At 52.8% G+C, this 25,675-nt stretch overlaps 8 protein-coding genes and 1 non-coding gene across 10 annotated transcripts; 7 read left to right on the forward strand and 2 right to left on the reverse strand.

The window, feature by feature from the left end:
- Positions 1-513: 513 nt before the first annotated feature.
- NCU08793 lies at positions 514-3,220 on the forward strand. 2 transcript variants are annotated; one of them, XM_011395666.1, is made up of 3 exons: positions 514-776; positions 837-2,212; positions 2,300-3,220. In XM_011395666.1, the coding sequence occupies exons 2-3, from the start codon at positions 925-927 to the stop codon at positions 2,476-2,478; spliced, it is 1,467 nt and encodes a 488-aa protein (XP_011393968.1). In that variant the 5' UTR covers positions 514-776; positions 837-924; the 3' UTR covers positions 2,479-3,220. The 2 variants fall into 2 exon arrangements, with proteins under 2 accessions (XP_011393968.1, XP_011393969.1); XM_011395667.1 differs by having other exon boundaries at positions 2,303-3,220.
- Positions 3,172-6,165, reverse strand: NCU08792 (hypothetical protein). The gene is made up of 4 exons (XM_951142.3): positions 5,613-6,165; positions 5,469-5,552; positions 4,850-5,404; positions 3,172-4,796 (listed from the first exon to the last, which is right to left on the reverse strand). The coding sequence occupies exons 1-4, from the start codon at positions 5,791-5,793 to the stop codon at positions 3,268-3,270; spliced, it is 2,349 nt and encodes a 782-aa protein (XP_956235.3). The 5' UTR covers positions 5,794-6,165; the 3' UTR covers positions 3,172-3,267.
- Positions 6,166-7,983: 1,818 nt separating this feature from the next.
- cat-1 (catalase-1) lies at positions 7,984-10,914 on the forward strand. Its single transcript, XM_951141.3, has 2 exons — positions 7,984-8,704; positions 8,766-10,914. Exons 1-2 carry the CDS (start codon positions 8,387-8,389, stop codon positions 10,743-10,745), a joined length of 2,298 nt encoding a protein of 765 aa, XP_956234.1. The 5' UTR covers positions 7,984-8,386; the 3' UTR covers positions 10,746-10,914.
- An 873-nt stretch (positions 10,915-11,787) lies between these two features.
- Positions 11,788-13,311, reverse strand: NCU08790 (hypothetical protein; the record flags this gene model as incomplete). The annotated part of the gene is made up of 2 exons (XM_951140.2): positions 11,788-12,199; positions 12,314-13,311. 2 exons carry the CDS (start codon positions 13,309-13,311, stop codon positions 11,788-11,790), a joined length of 1,410 nt encoding a protein of 469 aa, XP_956233.2.
- Positions 13,312-15,540: 2,229 nt separating this feature from the next.
- Positions 15,541-16,278, forward strand: NCU08789 (hypothetical protein; the record flags this gene model as incomplete). The annotated part of the gene is made up of 2 exons (XM_951139.1): positions 15,541-15,625; positions 15,752-16,278. The coding sequence occupies 2 exons, from the start codon at positions 15,541-15,543 to the stop codon at positions 16,276-16,278; spliced, it is 612 nt and encodes a 203-aa protein (XP_956232.1).
- Positions 16,279-17,344: 1,066 nt separating this feature from the next.
- On the forward strand, positions 17,345-19,442 carry NCU08788 (hypothetical protein). The gene has a single exon (XM_951138.2). The coding sequence runs from the start codon at positions 17,433-17,435 to the stop codon at positions 19,290-19,292; it is 1,860 nt and encodes a 619-aa protein (XP_956231.1). The 5' UTR covers positions 17,345-17,432; the 3' UTR covers positions 19,293-19,442.
- Positions 19,443-20,341: 899 nt separating this feature from the next.
- NCU08787 (hypothetical protein) lies at positions 20,342-23,393 on the forward strand. Its single transcript, XM_951137.2, has one exon. It carries the CDS (start codon positions 20,379-20,381, stop codon positions 22,494-22,496), a length of 2,118 nt encoding a protein of 705 aa, XP_956230.1. The 5' UTR covers positions 20,342-20,378; the 3' UTR covers positions 22,497-23,393.
- Positions 23,394-23,723: 330 nt separating this feature from the next.
- On the forward strand, positions 23,724-25,079 carry NCU08786 (hypothetical protein). The gene is made up of 2 exons (XM_951136.2): positions 23,724-24,411; positions 24,484-25,079. Exon 1 carries the CDS (start codon positions 23,815-23,817, stop codon positions 24,409-24,411), a length of 597 nt encoding a protein of 198 aa, XP_956229.1. The 5' UTR covers positions 23,724-23,814; the 3' UTR covers positions 24,484-25,079.
- Positions 25,080-25,488: 409 nt separating this feature from the next.
- Positions 25,489-25,570, forward strand: NCU15250. Its single transcript has one exon. It is a non-coding gene; the product is annotated as a tRNA-Ser (tRNA).
- Positions 25,571-25,675: the final 105 nt, after the last annotated feature.

The following is a 25,675-nucleotide window of genomic DNA, read 5'->3' on the forward strand; positions in this document are numbered from 1 at the left end:
GGAGGGCTTGGCTGCTGCAACCATACAAGTAAGGTAATCAGGGTGGGGGGCAAGAAAAAGAAGAAGAAAAAGAAAGGAAAAAAAAAGAAGAAAAAGGAGAGAATCGACATCCCCAAGAAGATCATAACCTTGCTTGTGCAACCAAGCAAGATGGGTCCCGCAATCCATCCATCTAGCGTATGAACCCATGTCCCCCGGCGGCCCTATTTGCGATTCCCGCGAAATCGTTCCCGGATTAGGGTAATACGGACTTATAGGGCGGGCACTATAGGTAAGGTAACAGGTAGGGTACCTAGGGGAGTGGATATGTACTATGTGGTATGTACATAGACTGGAGATGAACTGGACTGGACGCAGGTCTGGACCCGAAATGTCCGTCTGCGAGCCGTGCGGCCTGGCCCCCAACCCAAGTTGCATCGTTAATCTGGCGATTTGCATGTTCGTAGATGGAAGGTCGAACGACCATGGACAAGGCTTCCACTCTCCAGGATCGCCATCGTTGGTTGTAACCGACTTTTTTCTTCCCTGCTTTCTCCAAATCTTGTGCCGATGCACAATTTACAGTTTTGAAGGGGGTAGATTTCTCTGCGGGTAACCTGCCGGCACATAAGGGAAGATTCGGCTTTTATACCGTTCAGTTCCGGGCCATCCACGGGTCTTGTTGATGTCGACCTTCGATTTCTCGACCGATTTTGCCAACCAACATTCAAAGAGCAACTACAACTGATTGAAAACACGCCTTGGATTGTACTTGGCTAGGAAACATAACACATCTGGCAAGTCCCACGCGTCGTCCCCTTTCCCCTTCCTTGCCAAACTAACAATTCATTTTCCAGTCTTCCGACAACCTCGACCCCCAACAACTTGACCTCATCACACAATACCACGACATCAACCTCAACGAAAACCAACAACAACTGAAACATGTCCCCCCCTCCACACGGCCCCCGCCATGGCGGCTACCACAGCTACAACAACAACAACCCCGACTCTAACTCCAATTGTTCCGCGCCTCCGACTCCCCCCGGCAGCATCCCCTCTCCTTCCCTGTCCTTCCCCGGCTCGGGCTCGGCCCCCAACAGCAGCAGCACCACCACCACCACCACCATCACCAGCACCAACCCTTCCAACTCAAACACCAGCCTCAACAACATGACCCACCACCCCAACCTCCATGTCCCCTCAACCCAATCCCAACAATCTACTAGTACCTCTGGTACAGACCGCACCGCAACCGCCCACGCAGCCACCACGCTCCTCACCACCCTCTTCCCCCCTTACTCGCAAACCAACCAACTAATCGCCTCTTTATCCGCCGAGCTCGACGCCCTCAAAGCGCGCCAACGAATCTGGAAACGACTTGCACACGCCGCTGTCCTGTTCAGCTCCGACCACGAGTTGCGGTATAGCTTGCTGGACAAATGCAACGATTTGGCCGAGTGCATGAAGATGTACCCGCGCTTACGGGAGGAGGTGGCCAAGATGAATGAAGTGGAGCTGCAGCTGTTTAGTATTTCGAGTACTGCGAAGCAGTTGGTTGGGGACGTGGAGTGGGTTCGGGCGGAGGATGTGAGGGGGTTTGTGGAGGGGGTTAGGAGGGGGCAGCTTGCGGTCCGTGAGGGGGGGATACAAAAAGGGGGAGGGAATAGGGGGGATGGGAATGGGATACAGAATGGGAGGGGGGATGGGAATGGGAATCAAATTGGGGAGGGGGAGGGGATAGAAGGAAGAGGCACAGGGGGGATGGTGCAGGTAAAACTGGATAAAGGCCGGGGGGATGTAGGGAGGAGGTTGAATTATTTGATGGTTACTTCCGCTTCTTCTACTTCTGCTGGTCACAGTCAGAGTCAGAATCAACAAGGGCCACAGGCGGGAACGCAAGTTGGAGGAGGAGGAGGAGGAGGAGGAGGGCAAGGCGAGGTAGTCATGGGAGAAGCACAAGGACATCACAGTGGAAGGTCAAGAAGGAGTTCAACGACAACCACAAGGACAGCAAGAGGACAACAACTACAACTACAACCACAACCGCATCCGCAAAGTCAAATACAAAGCTATGTCGCCGCTCAAGCAGTTGCGGCGGCGGCAGCAGCAGCAGCATCAGCAGGAGGACAGCCACAACAACAACAACAACACCAAGAGGAACCAACATGGAGCTCAACAACCCTCAGTGCGGAATCAAGTGCCGGGCGAGCAAGTCCAGGACCAAGTGAGGGTGAGTCTTTCCCGTTCTTTCCGTTCTTCCAACCCCCTACCCTTCAATTGTCCACGACGGCTCTGTGCTAAATGACGTCAAAAAAAGCAGATAGCTCAACTGGTCCAGGTCCATATGGACCCAACCGAGCGAGATGGTGGGACACAGTCATCATGGACTCGGACACAGATCAACGAAGGAGATCAGAAAGCAGTAGAAGTAGGAATGTACATACCTGTATACGAGGGCGTGGTGATGCGGGGTCGGATTGCGAGATGGAGATGTAGTGGCGCTTGTTGTAAGATATGTTTGGAGTATGGATATTGTGGAATGCTCTCTAGGTACCGAACTGGGAGAACATCCAATCCTTCGTACGAGCGGGTATCTCTTTTGTTGTGCTGGACGGGATTGAAGGGCATACAGCTTTGCGTTCTGCTACTTGACTCGACTTGATGCGGGCGGGTGATCGACTCTGTTGGTAAGTTAATTGGAGTCGGACTTGGACCTCGGCACTCGGAGTTAGTGTCCTGCCATGGAAAAGTCCTCGTCGGCGGTGAACTCGCGATGGAGGATCTTAATTGTCAAACAAGGTGACGGATCTCCACGGTGGTGGTACGGCGAAGCGAGAGTAGCTCTAGTTGCGTGGTGCCGGAGAGGAGATGGGGGGCGTCTGAAGACCGGAAGGAACCTTGAAAGCAAACGATGACACAGAGTGGCTGAACAGTTTCACTTTCAGAGAACTGAGATTCATGATCACCTCGAACCGGTGCTCGAAAGGGCTTGTGCGCTGGATGTTAGGATAGCATGGAAGGTGCAGTTGGCATTGGAGGCGAACACAATTGCATTCAAGTGAGAAAAGTGCGATTGGAGGCGCAGCGCAGGACTGAAAGTGGGTAGAAGTCATCATGGGTACCGGGAGGAACGATGGGCGACGGAAGATTCCTTCATTCAAATCATGCACAATGGTAGTGCTGTAGGACCAAGCGAGTATTGAGGCGAGTCAGAAAGAACTGAAGAACTGACTGCCGCACATCCATTCTATCCAATCTACCTCTACCGTGATCTCACCTCCCATCTCATTCCTCACTATCATAATAATCCCCATGTCCCCGCGGCCCCCAATACCCCATATGTCCCGGGGCAGCATGTCCAGCATATCCTCCTCCAGCATACAACCCATCAGGTACACTCCCTGCCATACTCACAGGCCTCGGCTTGCCCGTTCCAAACGTCTTTGACTTCCTTGATGACAACGGGGGTGGTTGTGATACTTGCGTGGCATCCCCATGCCATTGGTGGCTCAAACCCGCACCGCTCCGTCTCCTCATGGCATCATAAGCCCCATACCCCCCGCTTGTCCGGTGTTTGCTCTTTGTCCGCCTCGCCTTGCTCTTGTCCCTTGGACTTTCTACGACCACTTCACCTTCCTTGATCGTGTCGGTGGTGCCGCCTCTGACTCTGCCTCTCGACTTATCCCTCATCTCTCTGGCCTCTCTACCACGCGGCTCGCGTCCGGGCGTGGGCGAGTCTCGCCAGTCCACGGGGACATCTCGGATACGGCCCCGTTGAGGTTGTTGCGTGGGATCAAGCTCGCTGTTGTGGTCGAACGAGATGTCTGTTGGTGTTCCGCCTCTGTCTTCTTCCGAGTAGTAGGGGTACTCGTGATCTTCGTACATCTGATGTGAAAGGAGAGAGTCCCGGGATGTGTCCCATACGTTACTACCACGAAAGCTGCGGCTGACGGGAGATTCCCTCCCTGGCTTGCTTCCGTTCATGCCAGGTATGGGCATGGGGCCTGGACCTGCGAGGGGATGGCCGTCCGGTGGCCTGAACGGAAGATATTCTCCTGGTCCGGGAGTCGTAGTCGGGATGCCGTTGGGGTAGAATCCGGGGCTGGTAGCTGCCATGGAGGGTCTTCGTCCTTTGCGTAACCGCGCTTGGTGCGCGTCATGGGCTGCTCGTAGTCCCTCGTTCTCTGCGCGCAATCGGGCGGTCTCGGCCCTCAAATCCTCCAGCTCGTGCCTGAAAGTCTCGATACCCTCTGGTCCGTGTATGATCTCCCTCAACTGCCTGATCTCATCTTTCAATGCGTCCTTCTCTTCGGCGTGTTGCCTGTCCTTCTTCAACTCGTTCTTCTTCCTGGCGGCATCCTCCGCCTCCATCGCCTCTTCAGCGTCTCTCCTCCCCGCATCTTTCCACCGTTGCCGTTCATGATCGGCGCATCGCTCAAAGGGTGTTCCTTGGTCGTCATATAATCGGCCTTTCTGGCAGGCGTCCTCAATACATTCGTGTTTGGCATGGCAGTAGCCTGCTGTGGTATCGGAGATGGGTATCGCTTCCTCGGAACAGGAGGCAATCTTGCATTTGTGAAGCTTGCAGAGTGGTGGGACTGGCTTTGCGGAGGCTTTTGAGCTGCTGATGATGTCGGCGGGATTGGGGCAGTCTGGCTTGCTGCATGAGTGAATCTCGCAGTGAGAAGAGTTGGTCGTGGCGATGCTTCGCTGACATGACGGGACCTTGCAGGTATGTTGCGGGCAGAAAAGACCAGTGCCGGTGCTTGAGCCATTGACAAGAGGGTTAGGACAGCCGTCTATCCTACAGCGATCTAACAACTTGGTTAGCTAATGCTCACGACACTTGGTCGGTAAGATGTCTTACGTTTCCGGCAATAAGGACTTCCAGAGCTGTCTCTCTCCTCTGGGCACCCCCCGGACTTACACTCGTGCTCGGAACAGTACCGGCCTTGCCCATTTTCCTTTGGTCGCATGCAATCTGGGTTTGCACATCGAGCTTTCTGTTTGAAGTGTGTTTCACACAATGGCGGCGCATCCAGGTCATCGAGTCCAGTGTCGGGCCAATATCGAGGTTGGTTGCACCCTTCGCGCACACATCGCTGATGCTCCGTGCAAAGGTTGTTCTTCTTGGCGACGTTGGGGCAGTGGGCGCTTCTGCACGTGTGTCTCTTGCAGTAGAAGCTGTCGTTTTGAACGTCTGGTGGTGACATGCAGTCGGGTACATCGCATCGCTTGTGCATGTCGCATCGGCGATTGTGTTGGTCACTCCCGGTACCTTCCTTATCGCACCTATCCTGGCCGCATCGATGAGTAGAACAAAACCAAGGGGCCGTTGGGTCGACACTGTCGGCAACTTCCTCGTAATCCCTCTTTTGCAGACACGGTTCCGTAGTGCATGCGCATGATAGAAGTTGTTCGTCTAGGGATGGTCAGCCCAGAACGTGATCATGATGGCAACAGAGCAAGTGTGGTGAGGCTCCTACGGTGATCACACAAGTCTTGGCCTGACGTTACAGGGTCGGGGCAACAGCTCCTGTCGTAGGGCGGATATTCCCACCGGCATGTGTCTATAGTGGCGCTTGTCAGTATGAGATGAAGCCAAGACAGATAGGCAATACTTCACATACGTCGTTTACAGTAGAGTGAGAGCAGGATCTCGTTATCAAAGGCTCCAGCAATGGGCACTGCCGTGTCTCTGCACTGAGGGACGCGGCATGTCGGAGGGCCTCTGCCGCGGCGCAGACTCTCGGTGGTCGACCACCTCTTGGCCGAGGGCCGCCGGTTCGTGTCGGAGGCGTCTGAAGGCATAGTCTAATTGCTCTGTCAAATGTCGATTGTGTTGTCTGGCCGGGATGAGGCGCCGGAGTTGGGCGCTGACGACCGGTTTGGATGAAGCGAGTGAAGGAATGACAGTCTAGGAATTGGGTGACTGGCCCGGGCGTGATGTGGGATACCTAAGCGGAGAGTGGGGTTTGATGGGGCCAAGCCAAGGGAGCCTTGGTGGGCAAGCAAGCAACGTTCCTCTTGATGGATGTCGGGGGTTTCGCTTGTTATAAAATGTGTGCTTGTTGTTTGCGACGGCTATCCCATTGGCCGGGTCTGGCGTAGTATGGCTACCAACTTCAAAACAAAGCATAACAGGGCAGTGAGGGCACCACCGTACCCTATGGCGTATTGTTGCCTCTATAACGTCGCCGAGTGCAGTGGCGGATTGACGACAGGGAACCTAGCATATAAACACAGCCTAACATGCAGGACATCAACCAGTGGGCCACCATGCAGTAGTAGCGTCCATGTGTCTGCGAATGATAGGTGTCGGACGGTGTGGGTCGACCTGCATGCCCGAGAATGACTTTGTTTGTCGGCCATGTTCCAATATCTTTTCTTTGTCACAATCGCCTTTCGACGTTGACGACATGAGCCTCTTCCTCGCTCCAAGTCGAGATACCTCATCAAAAGGCGCTTGGGAGGCCATTGTCCAGAGAGGCATCCAAGAGGCACACTTGCTCCCTCGGGGTTTTCTCTGTGCCGCAACCTCACATGTAGCCCGTCCATCGTCTCAAGTCCTCCGCAGGCAGAGGTGGCTTTGGTCCCTCTTCCAGGTGGATATGGGGCCGGGTCCACGCTATGGGTAGACGCACAGGTACATTAAACTCTGTCTGTTGCAGGGTAAGGGGACTTGGAGGATAACGACCTTGGTTAAGCTGATGCTCTACGCAGTAGGGATGGTGGTCCATGTGGAGGGGCGTCTTGACATCTTCTACTTGGAAGTGCTGCTATCAAGGGACCCAAAAACGCCCTCTAGGCAGGTATTCCATTCTGCTCATTGAGTACAGAGTTTCGGGTATGGTTGTCTCAACTCCCAGCTGCATCAAGGCAGAAAATGTCTCGGGAAAGGAGAGAGAAGAGATGGTGGTGTTGGTGTTCTAGACCATTCTTGATGCGGGAAGCTTGTCAGTAACAGAAGCCTTGCTGCAATGTTGTTACATACAGCACCGCGCACAGGGCAGCTTGAGGCTGAGCTCTGTTAGCTCAAAGACAACAGGACCAACTGCATCGGCCAGACCACACCACACCAAAAAGGAAATGGGGATAACATCAAAGAGTTGCAAAGTGATGGTTGAAGACACCCAGAAGGAAATATCATCGCTTGACGAAACTTCAATTTATGTAAACAGGATACCAACCTGCTTCCTCTTCAGTGAGACAGTGGGAACAGCGACAGCCACCGACTGGACCAGACGATTGGGGCAGCCGGTAGCCAGGGCACAGGCAAAGTCAGTAAGTAATATGGGCATGTTGACTTGTGTGTGTGTTTGAAATGGTTGGCCGGTTGGAGAATCCCGCCAGATATTCAAATTTGACACGGAACGAAAGAAGCGAATATCCAAGTCGAAGGATGAAGATCACTCAATGGCTGTGCTGGAATGGGGCTGTGATAAGTACCGGCAGTGTGGCAAAGTAGTCGCAGAACACAAAACACGCATGATGCAGAACAGGAAGAGAAAGCTCAAGGAGCTATGACCACCCGACGAGCAACTACTACCGATAAGATAAAGGCAGCGACGCTAACAGAGTGATATATAACCTTGCACCTTCTTGTGTTAGCAACTTATTCAATACTTGTAAGCCAGGGGCATCCACCCACCCTCACAACATCGATGGCGTCTCTCCTTGAATGGGACAATGGGAATCCGCGGGAAACCATCAACTTCAGGACCCGTGACTGTTGCCTATTTTTGCAGGCGATCAGCATGGAACTATTCCGCCTTTTCCTTTTCCCCCAAGGTACAATCTCTGGCAACTGCCGGTTCAAGCAATAATCAGAAAAGCCGTGATTGGAAAGTGCCGGCTCAACCCCACTCCCATTTCTTCGCAATGACATCACCAACTTTGACTCGCTGTAGGTGCCATTCCCTTTCCGATCACACTGCCCCACTTTGTCCTTGTGCTTTCCCATGTTCTTTCCTCCTTTTCCTTGACACTGCAGGGTACAGAGTGAGATCTCGATCATTGAACAATCTCCCAAATCACAGGAAGGCAACACAAGGCAAACTATCGATCGAGGTTTTCCGACAAATGTCCGTTCCTGGCTGGCTTGGGAATCTTGAACAGTCATGCGCACAACCTATGAAGGGGACTGGATTAGTAGGTTGGAATCGATGAGCCATCACAGTCAATCAATCTGTGTGAAGCGGAAAATGCACTGACAATGTTGTTTGTTCTTTGACGTCATGCATAGGTAAACATGTGCAAGTATAACCTGACATTTGGGAAGCAGTCGCTCTTTCATCTGATTCTTTAGAAATAGGAATCCTCATATTTTCCCAGTTCATCCATCTCTGTCTCGTCCTTCTCCTCCTCCTTACTCGTCTTACTTTGCCCTTTCCGTAATAATTTCATGCAACGACTCGCGTTGCATTATCCTCCCCTAGATCCTGCAGCAGAACCACCCACAGAACACATTCTCCAGCAGTCAAATCCCACCATGTCCAACATCATCAGCCAGGCCGGCCAAAAGGCCAAGGAGGCCCTCACCAGTGCCCCCAGCAGCAAGAAGGTGGACGATCTCAAGAACGAGTTCAAGGAGACCGATAAGAGTGCCCGCCTCACCACCGACTATGGTGTCAAGCAGACCACGGCCGACGACTGGCTGAGGATCGTCAGCGACGACAAGATTGGTCCTTCGTTGCTCGAGGACCCCTTTGCCCGTGAAAGGGTACGTATCCCATCCTACTAACACTTTTCTGCCCGTATCGCGGCTAACAACATTCTTTCAGATCATGCGCTTCGACCACGAGAGAATCCCAGAGCGAGTAGTCCACGCCCGTGGCAGCGGTGCCTTTGGCAAGTTCAAGGTCTACGAGAGCGCCTCCGACCTCACAATGGCCCCTGTCCTTACCGATACTTCGCGCGAGACTCCCGTCTTTGTGCGCTTCTCTACCGTTCTCGGCAGTCGAGGCAGTGCCGACACGGTCCGTGATGTCCGTGGTTTCGCCGTCAAGTTCTACACAGAGGAGGGCAACTGGGATCTGGTCGGCAACAATATCCCCGTCTTCTTCATCCAGGATGCCATCAAGTTCCCCGATGTCATCCACGCTGGCAAGCCCGAGCCCCACAACGAGGTGCCCCAGGCCCAGAGCGCCCACAACAACTTTTGGGATTTCCAGTTCAACCACACCGAGGCCACTCACATGTTCACCTGGGCCATGAGTGATCGCGCCATTCCCCGTTCCCTCCGCATGATGCAGGGTTTCGGTGTCAACACCTACACTCTCATCAACGCCCAGGGCAAGCGTCACTTTGTCAAGTTCCACTGGACTCCCGAGCTCGGTGTCCACTCCCTCGTTTGGGATGAGGCCTTGAAGCTGGCTGGTCAGGATCCCGATTTCCACCGCAAGGATCTTTGGGAGGCTATCGAGAACGGTGCCTACCCCAAGTGGAAGTTTGGTATCCAGGCTATTGCCGAGGAGGACGAGCACAAGTTCGACTTTGACATCCTCGATGCCACCAAGATCTGGCCCGAGGACCTCGTTCCCGTCCGTTACATTGGTGAGATGGAGCTTAACCGCAACCCGGACGAGTTCTTCCCCCAGACCGAGCAGATCGCCTTCTGCACCAGCCACGTCGTCAACGGTATTGGCTTCTCGGACGACCCTCTTCTCCAGGGCCGTAACTTTTCCTACTTTGACACCCAGATCTCCCGTCTTGGTGTCAACTTCCAGGAGCTGCCCATCAACCGCCCTGTGTGCCCTGTCATGAACTTTAACCGTGATGGTGCCATGCGCCACACCATCTCCCGCGGCACCGTCAACTACTACCCCAACCGTTTCGACGCCTGCCCTCCCGCCTCCCTCAAGGAAGGCGGTTACCTCGAGTACGCCCAGAAGGTCGCCGGTATCAAGGCCCGCGCCCGCAGCGCCAAGTTTAAGGAGCACTTCAGCCAGGCCCAGCTCTTCTACAACTCGATGTCGCCAATTGAGAAGCAGCACATGATCAACGCTTTTGGCTTCGAGCTCGACCACTGCGAGGATCCTGTTGTCTACGGCCGCATGGTTCAGCGTCTGGCCGACATCGATCTTGGTCTTGCTCAGACCATTGCCGAAATGGTTGGCGGCGAGGCTCCCACTACCACCAACCACCCTAACCACGGCAGGAAGACCATCAACCTCAGCCAGACCGAGTTCCCGCCTGCGACCCCAACCATCAAGTCCCGCCGTGTTGCCATCATCATCGCCGATGGCTACGATAACGTCGCTTATGACGCTGCCTATGCCGCTATTTCTGCCAACCAGGCCATCCCTCTTGTTATCGGCCCCCGCCGTTCCAAGGTCACTGCTGCCAATGGCTCGACCGTCCAGCCCCACCACCACCTCGAGGGCTTCCGTTCGACCATGGTGGACGCCATCTTCATCCCCGGCGGCGCCAAGGCTGCTGAGACGCTCTCCAAGAACGGCCGTGCTCTGCACTGGATCCGTGAGGCGTTTGGTCATCTCAAGGCCATTGGTGCTACCGGCGAGGCGGTTGACCTCGTTGCCAAGGCGATTGCTCTGCCTCAGGTCACAGTCAGCAGCGAGGCGGAGGTTCATGAAAGCTATGGTGTTGTGACGCTCAAGAAGGTTAAGCCTGAGAGCTTCACAGATGCCGTCAAGATTGCCAAGGGCGCTGCTGGGTTCTTGGGAGAGTTCTTCTATGCCATTGCCCAGCACAGGAATTGGGACAGAGAGTTGGATGGCTTGCACTCCATGATTGCGTACTAAGTGCAGTCAGTGGTGGCAGTTGGTGTACTTATGATAGTTATGATACCTAATGTTTATGATTCATGTTCTTTTCAGGAAGTTTTGAAGTGCTTTTAAGTGATATTCGATTAGCAAATTTGTGTGGGTGTTGCGGGGATAGCTGTTAGTGAATTATCACCCTTTTCTGCCGCCTCTGTGTCTCCTTGTCATTCCTTCTTCTGTCTCTTTGACGCTCTTCGGCTTCCTCTCGTGAATAAAACTGTTGTCTTGATCGGCTAACCTCTGTATCCCCTCGGTGACGGATGAAGTCCCCTCGGGATGGCATACGGCCGCACAGACGGACCCTCACATGGTATGATGGTAGTCCGCTTCATTGTCCTGCCAGATGATGGCGCCAGCTGTCATAACTTGCAACGTTCAATCCTTCTACACTCCTGTGTTCCTTAAAATTGCGGATTAAAATTTATTTTTCTCTTATCAACAAGAGTTCTTAGCCTTCGGTAACGCATCAAGGCAGTCTAGTTGCTACCCATCCTGCGCGCATCAGTCAAACCCCTGGCCACGCGGGGACTCGGCACACGCCTGGCACCAGCAGTAACAACCTACCAACACCATCAGTTTTTGTCGTTTTCCTCCCAACTTCACAACACCAACCAACATGACCGGTAACTACCTCTAAGAATTACAAAAATCACCGAAACACGAGCACCGAGAAGTTTATCATCGAGACAGTCGCAGATGTCACAACCGTGAATGACGCAGCCGGCCCCCAGAATTATGATGAAAGTCAGAGTTAGAGTTAGAGTCAACAATGCCCGTCCTCAATAAGTATACCCCATCCCCCTGACGCCGTCCCGGGTTACATTCGTAGCTACATAGAGGTACCAAACCACTACACACCCACCACTCTCCCACCAGATGCTGCCATCTCCTCCCTCCCTCTCCTATCATCAAGCTACCCCATCCACACAGCAACTCCTGTTCCTCCTCTCCCCTTCCTTCTTTCCCTCTTTCCCTCTCCTTCCACCAACCAACCTACTCATCCTAACATCCTCCATCATCATCACCCACCCCCCACTTTCTTACCTCGAACCTTATACCCCCAACTCCAATGCCCCCTCACATCCCCTGCCATAATCCTCATAGCCACCACCTCATTCGCATCCCCTCCGTATTCAATCCTAGCCGCTTGCACCGCCAACTCGGCATACTTCTTTGCTTTCCTGTCGTCGTCTTTTCCCAAATAATTATAGTTGGTGGCAGCCAACTCGTAGGCTTCCGCCATTTTGGACTCTAGTCCTTCTTCGAGGTATAGCTTGAGGAAGTACTCGATTGTTTCGGGAGGGACGGGGGGAGAGTCGTGGTTGCGGAGTTGGGAGCGGATGCGGTCTAGGGAGGCGAGGCGGGCGGCGGAGGAGGCGGAGGTGGAAAGTTCTTGGGAGGGACTCATGGGGTGCGGGTGGCCGTGGGGTTTGCTGCTGGGGTAGTGGTAGTGGCCGGTGCAGGCGGGGCAGGGGCAGGGTGATTCTGGGGGTGGTTCAGAGGAGCAGGGAGAAAGAGAAAGAGAAGGTCGGTGTTGAGCGACCCACTCCTGCCTTTCCTTGCGCGGGAGCAGGGGATCGATATAAGCTATGGATAATTCCTCCCCGGGAGCAACTTTGCGAGCAACGGTGGTACGCAGAGCTAAGGTCCCGTCGATGTGGAATGCGATATTAGGTCTGCATGAGTGGGTAAACAAGAACATGGATGGGTAGTTGATGTAGTGCTTTGAGTGGTCGGTTTGTAGTGTCGCCTGGCCGAAAGGGGTGTAGGAGTTGGAGTTGGAACCGAGGTCGATTTCAAAAGGGGAGGCGAGGAGGACTTGCTCTATTTTTCTCTCCTCTTGGTCTGGGGCGAGGACATAGAGGGTGCGTTGTCTGTCAAAGGCTTCTCGCGTCGCGGGAGGGAGGAAGGAGACGGTTTTCTCGAGGAACTTGTTTCGCTCGGATTTGCGCCAGATATCGACGAAGAAGTCCTTGTGAACTAAGAGCACTGGGGCGGCGCTCATCAGGGGCTTGCCGCGTCGTAGGGGAATGGTGGCGGTTAGTCCGGGGCCTTTGGAGAGGATGAAACTTTCTGAAAAGGGCTTTTCTTCTTCTCGTTGTCTGTCTTCTTTCCCTTTTGCTCCGGTTGCTTCCGCTTTTGCTGGAGTGATGGTTATAGTGGTGAAAGCCTCAATCCGGTCCTCGGCTTGATCGAGGTGTTGGTCTAGCCGCGCAATCTTTTGAAAGTCGGCATACTTGGTAAGCAACACGATACCTCGCCCGTGACCTAGACCAAGGTTGGTGTAGATACAATAGGTTTTTTGGGCGCAGATGTTGGATGACCACCACCCGTTGGTGGGTGGGATACTGTTGGGATCCGAGAAGGTGGTGTTGGAGGTGTAGATGACTTGGGACTTGTCAATTTGTTCGTAGGCGATGTTCTTGCCGTCTTCGGCGTTGGGTACGGGAGCTGGCTGTGGTGCGTCCTTATTGCTTGTACTCGTCTTTGCGATGACGATTTGGGCACATAGACCAAGGAGAAGGGCACGGGTGAGCCAGGCCATGATGACGAGAGTTGTCGATCTGATGGTGAGAAGAATCTGATCGAGTGAGCGAAGACTTTAGGGGCAGACGGATGGGTGATGCTCTTTTGTCTTTCTTATGCTGAATTGGACTAGAAGAAAACGTGTCCAAGACACTTGTCACGTCACGATCATAGTCATATGCCTCTGGGAATACTGTAAAGCAAAAGAGTTGATTGGATCTGAGGCATTGCCTAAATGGGTGTTGTGGATGGCATTTTACCCGCGAGTGTCGTTGCAGTGTTTGGTTCCGCGCAGAGCGGGACATTCTTCGGCAGGCAGGAGGGTGACGGCTAAAGTCCGCTAAAACAGCAGTGACATGGGAACTCGAAGGAGACAAGAAGGGACAGTCGAATCGCATATTTGAAATCCTTGTCATGTGATCGATGACAATAATGTTGATGTTTAACAGGATATCGTGGGTATCACTTTTGGTGTTTTGTTCCAATCAGCTGAAGGATTTGGCGGGGAACAACCCCACGCCACACTCGCACCGTCCTCGCTTCAGTGTCACGACACATCTCCCCGCCTCCAATCCTCGACGCACCCTTCGCGACTTCCCTTGGGAAAGCCTCGAGGCTTTAGGGTTCAGCCCTTTCTGGAGGATCGACTGTTTCTCACTTTTCCCCGTTTCATGATTTCGTTCGATTTCGTCCAATTTGTGCCCCTTTCCAACCTGAACTTGCTTCCATGAACCATATTGTCCTTCGTCTTTCCTTGCATCCCTTTTGTATCTTCCTCTTCGCCGGCTCTTTTCGTTCTGCTCGAGCTTCCAGTCCCCCTCTCAATTCCCTCCGAGCTCGACGTGCCAGTTTCCCGCATTCGTTTTATGGCTATCGAGGCCGTATTCTCATGCTCGTTCTCCTACATGTAGCTCAATGTCTACCTACCTCGCGATCTGATTTTCTGAGGTCCAAAATACACCTTGATCATGCTGTGATTTGTCCGTCATCTCGTTCTTACGATCCGCTCCTCACTAATCGATTTCGTCAGAGGTGCCGAGTTGCTTCGTTTGCTCTCACACGCTCAACCTTTAGAGGTACTCTGACTTTTGTCTGATTCCTCGAAGGGGTAAATCTTGTCCAGCACCATCTCGAAACTCTGTTTCCCTTGGATCAAACGGGAACAGTGCCCTTTCGTGCAACTGCCTAACTTCCCGAGGTCATGTTCTGTGCAATCTATCTTGGTCTCTGCTCTTCGTACCCATCACTTCTCACGACACAAATCATGGATCAAAAACTACTAGAAAGCAACTCACTTTGTTAGTCACAGCTAGATTCGTATGAGGAAGTTCACAGTGAAAAATGCGCATGACTTTCTGCGGTGCTGGTATGCTGTCAACGCATTCTTGGACTGGTTTCGACGATACCTATGTGCGCGATTCATTCAGGAGTCTTTCCAGACTTCGAGTCTCTCCTCACTCAAGCTTGTCACTTCTTCGTTGGAAGCGTAAAGCGGACCACGTCAGGAACCTTGACCGGCCAAAGTGTTCGGTGATCACAGATATTATCATCTGAATTTCAAATCCAGGTTTACCATCACGCAGTCCTGCCCGTCACTGTAGTTGAGTTTCAGGTTCCGTACTATTCCACTGTTCATCCCATTGTTTTACTGTTCATCCTATTGTAAACATATATATTTCTGCAGACACCAGTCGCTTTACACTTCGACATATTTAAATCAGATCACAATACCAACAAAATAGGAACGTGCCAGCTCGGTCTGAATAGGCATCCACCACTCGACAAACGGTATTGTGAACCATCTTCAGGATATAAAAGCCTTGACACTTCGCTAACATGAACAGCCTTTTCTCCTTTCAAGCATCTTTCTCGCGACCAACAACTAGCTCGGTGCAAGGAATCCTGCGGTCCTTACCCACACAACAACAATTCCCGTCGGCGTTTGCGGCGACTTCCTTTGCCCAGTACACGTTCCGCCCTCGGACTCGGCCTTTTTTTCTTCTCTTAAACCTCAGCTCCTTCTTCGGCAACTCGGCTTCCTTGTCTTTTATCAGAGACATTATCAACCGCGTCATCCCCTGGCGCTGGCGGCCTTCTGCGCTCTTTTTGCGTCGCTTTTGGCGTCTTTACGAGCGGAAATTTCTTCGCGTTTTCCTGGCTTGTTGTGTGCTTGGGTTGCTGGCGATCGCTTTCAAAGTTTCGTCACAGTCTATCACTCGAGAAGAAAAAAAAAGAAAAACTGAACAAGATGGACTTCGATCCGCCACAAACACCTCAACGTGCCCGGCCGAGTAGATTTATCTACCCACCAGAAGTGTATAGATCCAGAGAGAGTAAGTCACCCTGTTCAAGCGAACAATGCCCCTTGTCTTTCACTTTGTTCTCAACTTTTAAGTTCCAAAGCTGGACTCAACCACTTTCTTTCATCTCCTAACGCCCCTTTGTCTTTCTTTGAACAGGAGCTCAAGCGACTCTCGAGTCCATCATCATTCCCTTCTTCAACCGCCTCGACTTCATGTACTGGGGCCGCCCTGCCTACACGGGCTGGGAATCCATCCGTCAAACCCTCAACCGCATCCAAGCGGACTACATGCGCCACCTCACCGCGCACTTCTTCATTTCACCCATTGCAGAGCACCCCCTGGCGCTCTACATACTCCGCCATCAGATGCGCTGGTTGAAACAAACGTTTGAGCAGGAACTCATGGACATTGAGGTTGATCCCTTCAATCGGGAGATATACCCGACGGAGGCGATCAGGGCGAATGCCAGGGCTGAAAAGCATGCGTCGAGGTGGCAGCGGGTGATAAGCACGATGGTGCGGGACGGAAGCTGGAGGAGGGATTGGGGCGAATTGCGCTTGGAGAACTTTGTGAGGATGATGACGAATCACATGGTTCTTCTGGTCAGTTTGGAGTTGGAGATGGTGGAGAGGGCGAGGTACATGAGGGAGGGAGGGGAGAGGAAGAGGAGGGCTAGTTTTTGAGGAGAGAATTCTGGACGGGAGAACATCAATGGGAGCATCAATGGAGTATCATCGGATTTTGATCAACAGGAAGACAGGATGGCGCCGTAGGCATGGAGCACAGGATGGTCGTGAGCAGAACTTGGCGAGTGAATTAATGAGCTTCGGGCTGGGCAAAATCCGAACGAAGAATCACATCGTTGATCTGCTCACCCAGTACTTGGACACTGCGCAGCCATACATTGAAAACAAGTAGTTCCGAATCAATCATACTTTGATTGAAGAGGATTACTCTTGAAATTGAACCTTTTCCCCTTTACTGTACGTAGCATAACTGGAATTACTGATGTTCAAACAACTGTTGATAATTTGTTTACCTCTAGAAGTACTTGTACATTTGCCTCCTGATATACCCTAACCCTTGAATGACGGACTGGTGCTGGGGAACCCGCTTCACAGCTTCACAGCTTCACTGCAGTGTCGCCAATGTGCTTGTGGAAGGTACAATGGGGTGCATGGGTTCTGGTGTGCAGTATTTAACCATGGGTCACGGTAAGTAGTAAACCGTTAGTTAGCCTAATCAACCAACCCACTCTCTTCATTCTACCCATCAAACGTGAGCAACGCCAGAAAACGAGTTGCACTTCGCCATGATATGTACCGGAAGAAATGTCACGGTCTGCTTTTCGTTGCCTCCCTATGTACTGTACCACTCATTCCGTCCTTTTGGAAATGTGCCTGTTTTATGGGTACGGTATCTCTGAAAATATCCAAGAAGGAATTGTATATCATCGGCGAGACGTGGCACTTTGCCAAACAAGCTGCTGTTTCACTTTCCAAAGGATTATCTCGGTGAACGGGATTGTGCAAGTCACTAACAGGAATAGGTGAGTTTTTCCACCAACTTTGTTACGGTCATGAACATACCATTTCCCCGGTTCTTGGCCTGTGCGTCGTAGGGTAGGATAGCGTCGTCGGGTAGGAATGCATTGTAGTACTAACAAGGGGACGGGGGTTGACCCATGTTAGCCCAATCAATCTCGGCGCTAGTCACCCTTCAGCCAATTCTCGTTTCCCAAGTACTAACTTGCAACCAACAAGCCCAACGCGTCCTTCTCTCATGTCGGTCTCGACGTATCTTGCTCCCTGCTCGATATCCGAGCCTCCAGTCCAACATGCCACGACAACGTTCAAAAAGGCCACGCGAAGACGACCCGTCTCCTCCGGGGCCACAACAAGAAAAGCCCCGGGCCAAGAGGGCAAAGACCGGCCACGATCTGCGCCAACAACACCAGACATCTCAGACACGTTCGAAAAGGCCACGCGAAGACATCCAACAAGAACCCCCACGGGCCAAGAGAGCAAAAAGAGGCCACAAGCCAGGCCAATCACACCTCCAAGTCCAAATCTCTCCATCCCCGTCTCCTCGCGCACCGCAACGAATACCCCGGGCCAAGAGAGTGAGGGCAGGCCCCTCTCCATCTTTACTTCAAGACAAGCATCCGGTCGACCTCCTCTCCATCAATGAGGAGGAACATGGCCATAACGCCGCCGCCCATCAGCCGAACCCGGAACACAAGCCCGACCATCACCAGGCCATCCCACCTGCTCCTCCAGGCACCGACACTCGCCTAACCCGCGAGAATCTGGCAAAGCTCAACAGGATGTCCTCCAATCTTGCATCGCACAACACCTTCCGATCCTCGGGTCGAGGCTCGGGACTCACCAACCCAACATCTGTGGCTTCAACCGGCAGTCACAGGTCGTCCAACGCATACACCAATGGCTTCCCTTCGATTCTGGAAGATAGCGGGATCCATATCCATGGAGACCCTTCTATGCTCGCCAATCTCCAAGAACTACGACGGGAAAGATCCGTGAGGCCTTCGCTGGCACCGTCCGAGTTCCCGGATAGCAGAATCGAGCGGTTAATTCGAGTAAATAATCGCGCGGTTTCGGAAGCGGACATCGAACGTGATATTGTGGCGGCCATAGTTGGTTCCGGAGGCCATCTTGATATCCCGCACAGTAGCAACATTGCCTGGAGTAACATGAGCTCGATGACGGGAAAACGCACTGTTGACCCTCGGCCTGATCTGTTTTATGGAACCCGCACTACAGATATCGCCAGGGAAATTCGGGACGAGATCGGCCACTTGATTCAACCTTCAATCCTGCTAAACGCTCCGGCTGCGCCGCATTTTGTCATGGAAGTCAAAGGTCCCTCCGGGCGTCTCGATATATTGAAGCGCCAGGCCGCTTACAGCGGTGCCGCGGCTGCTCGTGCTGTATTCGCTCTCGAGAATTTTGGGGTAGACGACCCAAAATATGACGACACCGCCAAGGCACACGCCTGGACGTTCAGCGCATACGGCGATCTTACTCAATATGCTGTGCGCGTTGGTCGACCTACACCCGGCTCTCCTGAACCATCGTACCACTTCACTCATATCAAGACACACCACATCATGGAAAGCGTTGACCAGTTCCGCAAAGGCGTCTCAGCGTTTAGGCACTGCAGGGACGAATCGCACGCAAAGAACGAGGCACGCTTGGCCGAAGCGCACGCACGTCTACGGCGTCGCAGCCAGCAGACAAGGCAGGAGACAGGTCAGGAAACAAGCCTGCAGCAGACAAGCCACCCCGTCCCCGGCATCACTCTGCCCCCTGGTCCCCTTCAGGAATCGCATCCAGGACCACCAGAGTTGAACCCCTCTGTTGAGAATGATACCCCCTTGCTGGATCAACAACCGCAGCAGGACTGCGAAGCCCGCTCCCCAGAAGAAGAAGAAGAAGAAGAGGAAGAAGCAGCAGCACCTGGACCCAGCTCTCCATCGACGACAGCGGCGGCGGTCATTACAACGAGCATGCCGCCTGCGTCGGCGTCAACTAACGTAACAAAAGCCTCACCCCGCGACGGCGGCCCATCCAGCAAGAAAAAGAAAAAGATGGCTGTGTCCAACCGGCCGTCGCCCAACAGGCCCCAGCGTATCAGGCGGCGGCCCAAGAGATTTGGCACGCTCGACGACAGTTAAGTAAATAAGTGAGGAATGAGCAGTCACGGGCCCTTTGTTTCTTCTTCTTCTTCTTCTTCTTTTTTCTCCCTTTTTTTTAAGCATAAACAATTAAATAGCTTTACTAGTCACAGCCGATGTAGGGTTTCCTTGGCTTTTTGTCACCTGGCCGTTTTTGTCTGGCTTCACATAGGTATACTAGGCACTTGGACTGTCTACCTAGGTAAAGATAGGGAGCGTGGCGCTAAATGTAGAGGTTCTACGGCGTAGAATAGATGGGAGGCCAACTTGTCGGATTCTGGGGATATATCTTTGGATATCTACCGACGATGCCTAGTTTCTCTATGGTCATGGCTGCCCTTCTGTAAGCGTGTAGGGCAGGGAGTTGGAGGTTACCTAAGCAACGTAGGTAGAGGTAAGTTGTGCCGGGCTCTAGGAGCTCGGCTTGCTAGGCCAGTACCTAGGCCTTGTAGACCCGCGTAGTACTTGTCGGTCATTGTTTGTTAATGCTCATAACGAAGCTATCACAGTTGTAAGTGGGCAAAGATCTGAAGAACCTACCCTAGGGTTGCACATTCTTGATTCGCTCCACCCATTGCACTGCTGGGACACTGCGTAGGCAGTCCTTGGAACTTGGGTATTCCATTTCCATAGTCATCAAAATCAACAACATACACCATCCTCAAGTTCCACCTCGTCTTTTTCTGTTTGAATGTATTTGTTGCTGCTCATCATCTCCGTGTGAACAACAGTTGTGTGAGGAAACATCACAGAGACTGTCCCCTTGAAAATACCCTAACCCTTGATATTTGACCCCTTGCATATGCCGCCCAATGTTTCCCAGCAGAGGCAGCTGCTTGCATGGGGCTGGCCCACTGAAATAATTGTTAGTGTATTTACCCCTCCACCAAATGCCCGTCCCGCTGCCCGTCGCACATCCAATGAATGTGTCACTGCAACTTTTGGATGCTTCATTGACATCATCTCCTACCTAGGCATCTTCCACTTTGATGGTTCATTAGCACCGCAATTCGAACACTTCTACCTTATACATTATTGCACCACCAAGACCGGCAGTCCTACCGTAAACGGCGTACGCGGGCGGGCATGACGGCGCACAACCAGGGCGAGGGAGGGGCACCACCACCATTAACCCAAACATCGCCATCCCCCAGCAACGCCGACAAACCACCCGCCAAGCTGTATCACGAACACCGCGGCGAACCGCTCGAAGGCGCTGCTCTTCAAGAATGTATCGAAGCCCTCATACACGGATGGACGACCTGCGTCGATGAGCTCTCCCAGCTCCATACAAAGGCCGAGTCAGCTTCCAAGCCCATCCGCGGCCTCTACACCCTCCTCAAAGTCCAGCAACGCACCCTCGACAAGGTTAAAGCCAAGAAAGCGTCGCAACCGTCTCCTCCTCCTCCTCCTCCTTCCTCGACAGACGAAGATGGCACCGAACCAAAACAACTCTTCACCCCCGCCCAGTACTTTGGCATGCGCAGTTGCTGCTGGGACGACAGGTGGTCCGTCATCAAAAAGTGTCGCGCCCTCGTCGCCATCAATAAAGAGTTTGCCCGGAGCCCGAAGCAGCCGGTTCCTGCGGGAAAAGGGTGGCTGGCATACAAAGATAACCCTCTGCTGGAGAGGCCGATTGTTGTTGACGCCGTCATCGATAGCGGGGCGACGTGGTTGAAGTTTGTTTCCATTTCACCCAAGACGCTCGCTTACCAAATCGCGGTGGATGGATGGGAGACTGATGAGGAGGAGGAGGAGGATGGTACGGCGTACAGCGATGATGAAGAAGACCGATACAACATCAATGGGAACGGAGTCGCGGGGAGAAGTGGCATCCAAGAAGCGCTGGGGAATACCGAGTTCGCCGAGTCCATCAAGAAGGTCATCCTCGCTGCGAGATGGAACCACTGCCATCATGTTCATCTTCTTCTTCCCGGTCTGCGCGATGGCGAGTCCGAGCCCGTCGACAGAATGCTACGCTACATCCGCGAAAAGATTGGTGGCGACGACGTCTCTGTTACCGTGAGCTGCGCCAACAGTCCCCTCCTCGCCGACACGCCACCACCACCACTCGACACCGCTTTGGCCGCCCTCATCGACGAACGAGACCCCCTCGTCGCCGACGATTGCGGCCGCATCACATCCACTGCGAACCTCGACCCGAGCGTGTTAGTGTCATTGGTGACAGATTTACATCACGGCCTCGTCGATTTGCAGCCCGAGTTCCAGCAGAGGGTGGTTGCCAGGTCGGTATTGGACCACACGACGGACAGTAATGAGCTGGTGCCGCGTGAGGATATCCTCGCCAAGGTACTGTACCCCGCGCTGAGGGGAAGGAAGCTGGTGACAACACGTCTGGCTGCGCAATACTTCCGGCAACTGATTGCGTCGATCTCTACACACTCGGAAGAAGTGCGCGCTTCTTTCATTTTGCCTCCTGATGCGCCACCCGCTCTGCTTAGTCCTGAGGGAAGCTCCGAACCCCTCTCAACAGCCAGTCTCACCCCCGAACAACGTCGGGCTGAACTGCAGAGGTGGTCCGCCGTCCCTATCCCCGATGATCTTCACCTGCCCGTCGAAATCGTGGACGACATTGAACTGGAACAAGTTTCCCCACTCATCGCAGAGGGCAGACTCCCGCCTATGGCCCTCGGTGTCGCTCAAGATTTGTCAAGGCTGAACCGCTCCGTCTATCTTTACGGGTGCGTAAATCGCCTAACGACAATCACTGGCCACCGCGGCATCGAGCGCCAGATCTACCTCTCACTAGCCACGCATTGGACACCGCCGGCCACCCACGATTACCGCGGAAGCGAAAGCGACGCAAAAAACAACGAGATCCCTCCAGATATCTGGCACCGTCACCTAGGAGGTTATTTGATTCACAGAGACAAGCCACGGGACTGGAAAGCGTTGATTGCCGAGTACGAAGAATGCAAGGACGGAAAGATACCCTCTGAGGTGCAAAGGTGGACAAACCCGTGGACAACCTGGGGGAGAGGTATCAGCACGTATGGATTGCCGGATACCAAGACTTGGGAAGGGGTCGGGCATGCGGACAAGCAGAGTTTTGGACGGAAGCTGCAGACGAGGGAAGCAAGGGGGCAGCGGAATCCTGGCGGTAGGGACGTCGATGATCAGGAAGGGGAGGAGCAGGACATGGATGAGGATGAGGAGGAGGAGGAGGAGGAGGAGCAGTCGTAATTTTGATGCGGTGTGGTCGGCTATCTGATGGTGCTGGTGATAGTGATGATTGACGGGGTCTGGAATCGCTCTCCCGGTCTTCCCGAGTCCCAAGTCTCAGTCTATCCCATGTTGCCATCTGGCCCTGGCATAGTTGGCCCTTGTCTGGAATGGAAGCAAAAGCAAGCACCAAACCCGAAACAGCTCAGCACATGGCGGAACGACTGGATGACACAAAGTAAAAGGGATGAGTTGCCTCAACTGCATCTCTCACAGGCAGGCAACTGAGACAGAACACCAGAAAAAGAAGCGACTACATACCAACAGAAGGGGACAAATCGCACCACGAGTTGTAGCGCACCGCTGTTTGATTAGATCGCGAGATCAGATACCATGGTTGTGGGAACATCTTGAGATGGCGAATAACAGTTGGATCCCAAAATCAGCAGTGAATGATTCACACGTCGCAGCCCAACCGCTCGCTATTATGAAGATCCCGAGATCATTAATCAGATCTGCCAGATTTCCACAATTGTTTGGTTTGGCTTTGGGAACCTATCAGGAGAGGGCCAATTTGAGGGAAACTTGGTTTTTTCTTCTGGCAAACAAGCTTCGGATCTCAATCTGGTGGTGGAGCTCATTTCCCGTCCCCCCCTTGGATCTGCTCGCTTGGTTACCCCTGGTGATGATTTCCCCCCCTTGCCGCTGGTGTTTGTTAGGTTCTTGGCGGTCATCCGCTTTGGCTGCCGCTAGAACTTTTCTTCTCTGGGTGGCTTCCATTCCTCCCACCGGAGTTCCGCTCAGGGTCTAACTTTTAGCCATCTTTCAGTGTTCTAGTGCCCTATGCCACGCTGCAATGCATCCCCGGCCCGACCCTTGTTTTTTTTTTTGTTTTGTTTACGGGTCGGGTGTCCACCAGTCCACCACCCCCCCCTGCTTGGTACCTGGAACTAGCCCTGGGAAACCGCCTGTCGACATCTGATTTTGGCGCTCGCTCTTTTGCTTCGCACGTCGCGATGGAGTCATGGGAAATTCGATTGCTGGATTTAGCACACCGCGCACACTGGACCCGGCGTCGGTTGTCTGAAATGACCTGTAATTTCAGATCCGTCTCGGAACGGAATTCCCCCTTTTTATTTTGGGAAAAGAAAGAGTTGTCGACTTTTATTTTATTGCTTCACCTTCCCAGCTTCATCTCTTCCTTCCTCGTCTCTCTCTCTCTTTGTCCCTTTCGAACCAGTCCATTCGTTTATCACCAACCAACCACTCTTCGCTTCCTCCCTCTACTCCAGTCTCCCCCCCGTTTTTACATATTACCATCCTATAATAATCAGCCAAAATGTCTGCCGAACAAGATCAGAGGCCCAAGTCCGCCGCTTCCTCCAAGAAGTCCGAGGATCAGCAACGGGGCCACCAACTGACCGACGACGGGCCCGTTGCCGCCGGTCACCAAGATGCCTACCACCAACTCTCGGACGACCAACCTGAGGCTGGCGCTGCCGACGGCGAGCAAGAGCAGCAGCAAAAGGCCGACAAGCCCAAGAAGGAGAACCCCCTCAAGAAGTTCATGGCCTCGCTCAAGTCACTCAACTGCGCCGGCAAGCCATCGGGCGACAAGAAGAGCAAGAAGAACGGCGCTTCTCAAGAAGGTGGAGAGGACGACGACGACAACAACACCCCCAACGCCAGGCCGGTGAGCCAGAGCTCGCTGGACAGCAAGAAGGTTGCTGCCGAGAAGAACGCGCCACAGATTGATGTCTCTCCCGCGGTGGAGGATAGCCACCACCAGACGGGAGAGCACGAGGGCCACAAGGAGGACGGCAAGGAGGGTGAGGAGAAGAAGGAGCAGGACAATGAGAAGATTGCCAGCCCAGTTGACGCGCACCCGCCTGCGTTGACGACTACTGCTATCAGTGCTACGCCCCCGACTCTTTAGGTATGTTTCTTTCTCTTTTATACCTACTAATGTGGTGTTGAGAAGGGTTGGTGCTAACAAACAAAAATGCAGGTGCTGAAAAGTATCCCTTGAGTCGTTGAACGGTGTTATCTGTACCAGTCAGAGCATGATACAGAAGACGGGGAAAACAAAAAAGAGAGACATTAGACAATAGACAATAAGCTGCATGGACGGGTGTTAAAAGGTCGGGGTGCACTTTAAACACAAGGCACATATACACACATACACAAGCAACAGCAGATGTTGGAGGGAGAGGGAGATACACTGTACGATTTTTGGACACGGAAATCTGTTTCAGAGAGAGGAAGAGAGAGGCTGGAGAGAGGGAAGGGGGAACGACGTCGGACGTGCACGCACGGGGAGTGGGCTGGAGTTTGCCTTTTTTTTCCTTTTTTTTCTTTCTGGCTTTTGTTTGGCTTTTAGCAGCATCACCACCACCCGATACCGACACCATCACCGCTGGCTTACATCCTCCTCTGGCTTTTTGCTCATTACTACCTACCTACCTCACCTACAGTATACTTCCCGTTTCGATACCCTCCGGCAATCATCATCATCATCCTTTCGATTAATGCCCTGCTTATGTACCCTCTATCTAGTTGAGTTGGAGAAGAAGCGAACAAATAGTAGTAAGCGGTTAATTTAATTCCTTACAGTTGGTGTTTCAATGATGACTGTTCTGCTTTCGTGTCTTGATTTCGGGTTTCTTGAGTATTTGTTTGAGCCGGAATGAATGTGGGTTTCCGTTTCGTGGTGTCTTTAGGCTGAGTAAGCACGGGTCACAGTGAAATATTTCCTGGATTTCGTTGCGGTGGACTCGGTGCGGTTACTTGGGACTTACCACAAAAGCCGCGATGCGTGTTGGGAGTTAGGTTGAGAGGGCTCCGCTATGTTGTAATTGACATTTTCAACTGATTGATGACTGGGAAGACAATGCGGAATGCAATAAGGGAGGTAAGTGGTCGACAATGACGTTCTGTAGAGGAATTATGTTCTTTTCTCAGTCATGAGAATATAGTAACTGGACCAAAGCCGAATAACATCAACCAATAAGATGGCGTGGTGGCAGAGTGGTCTAATGCGCAAGACTAGAAATCTTGTTCCTTCGGGAGCGTCTGTTCGAATCAGGCCCACGTCGCACGATGATCACCAACAACCTCTTTTTTTTTCCTTAATTCTTTCTAACTTTTTTGCTTTGGTGTTCATTCCCAGTTTTTTTTTTTTTTTTTTCGCTCTCTTGCTT

This window comes from Neurospora crassa, linkage group III, assembly GCF_000182925.2.
Source record: "Neurospora crassa OR74A linkage group III, whole genome shotgun sequence".
Lineage (NCBI taxonomy): Eukaryota > Fungi > Ascomycota > Sordariomycetes > Sordariales > Sordariaceae > Neurospora > Neurospora crassa.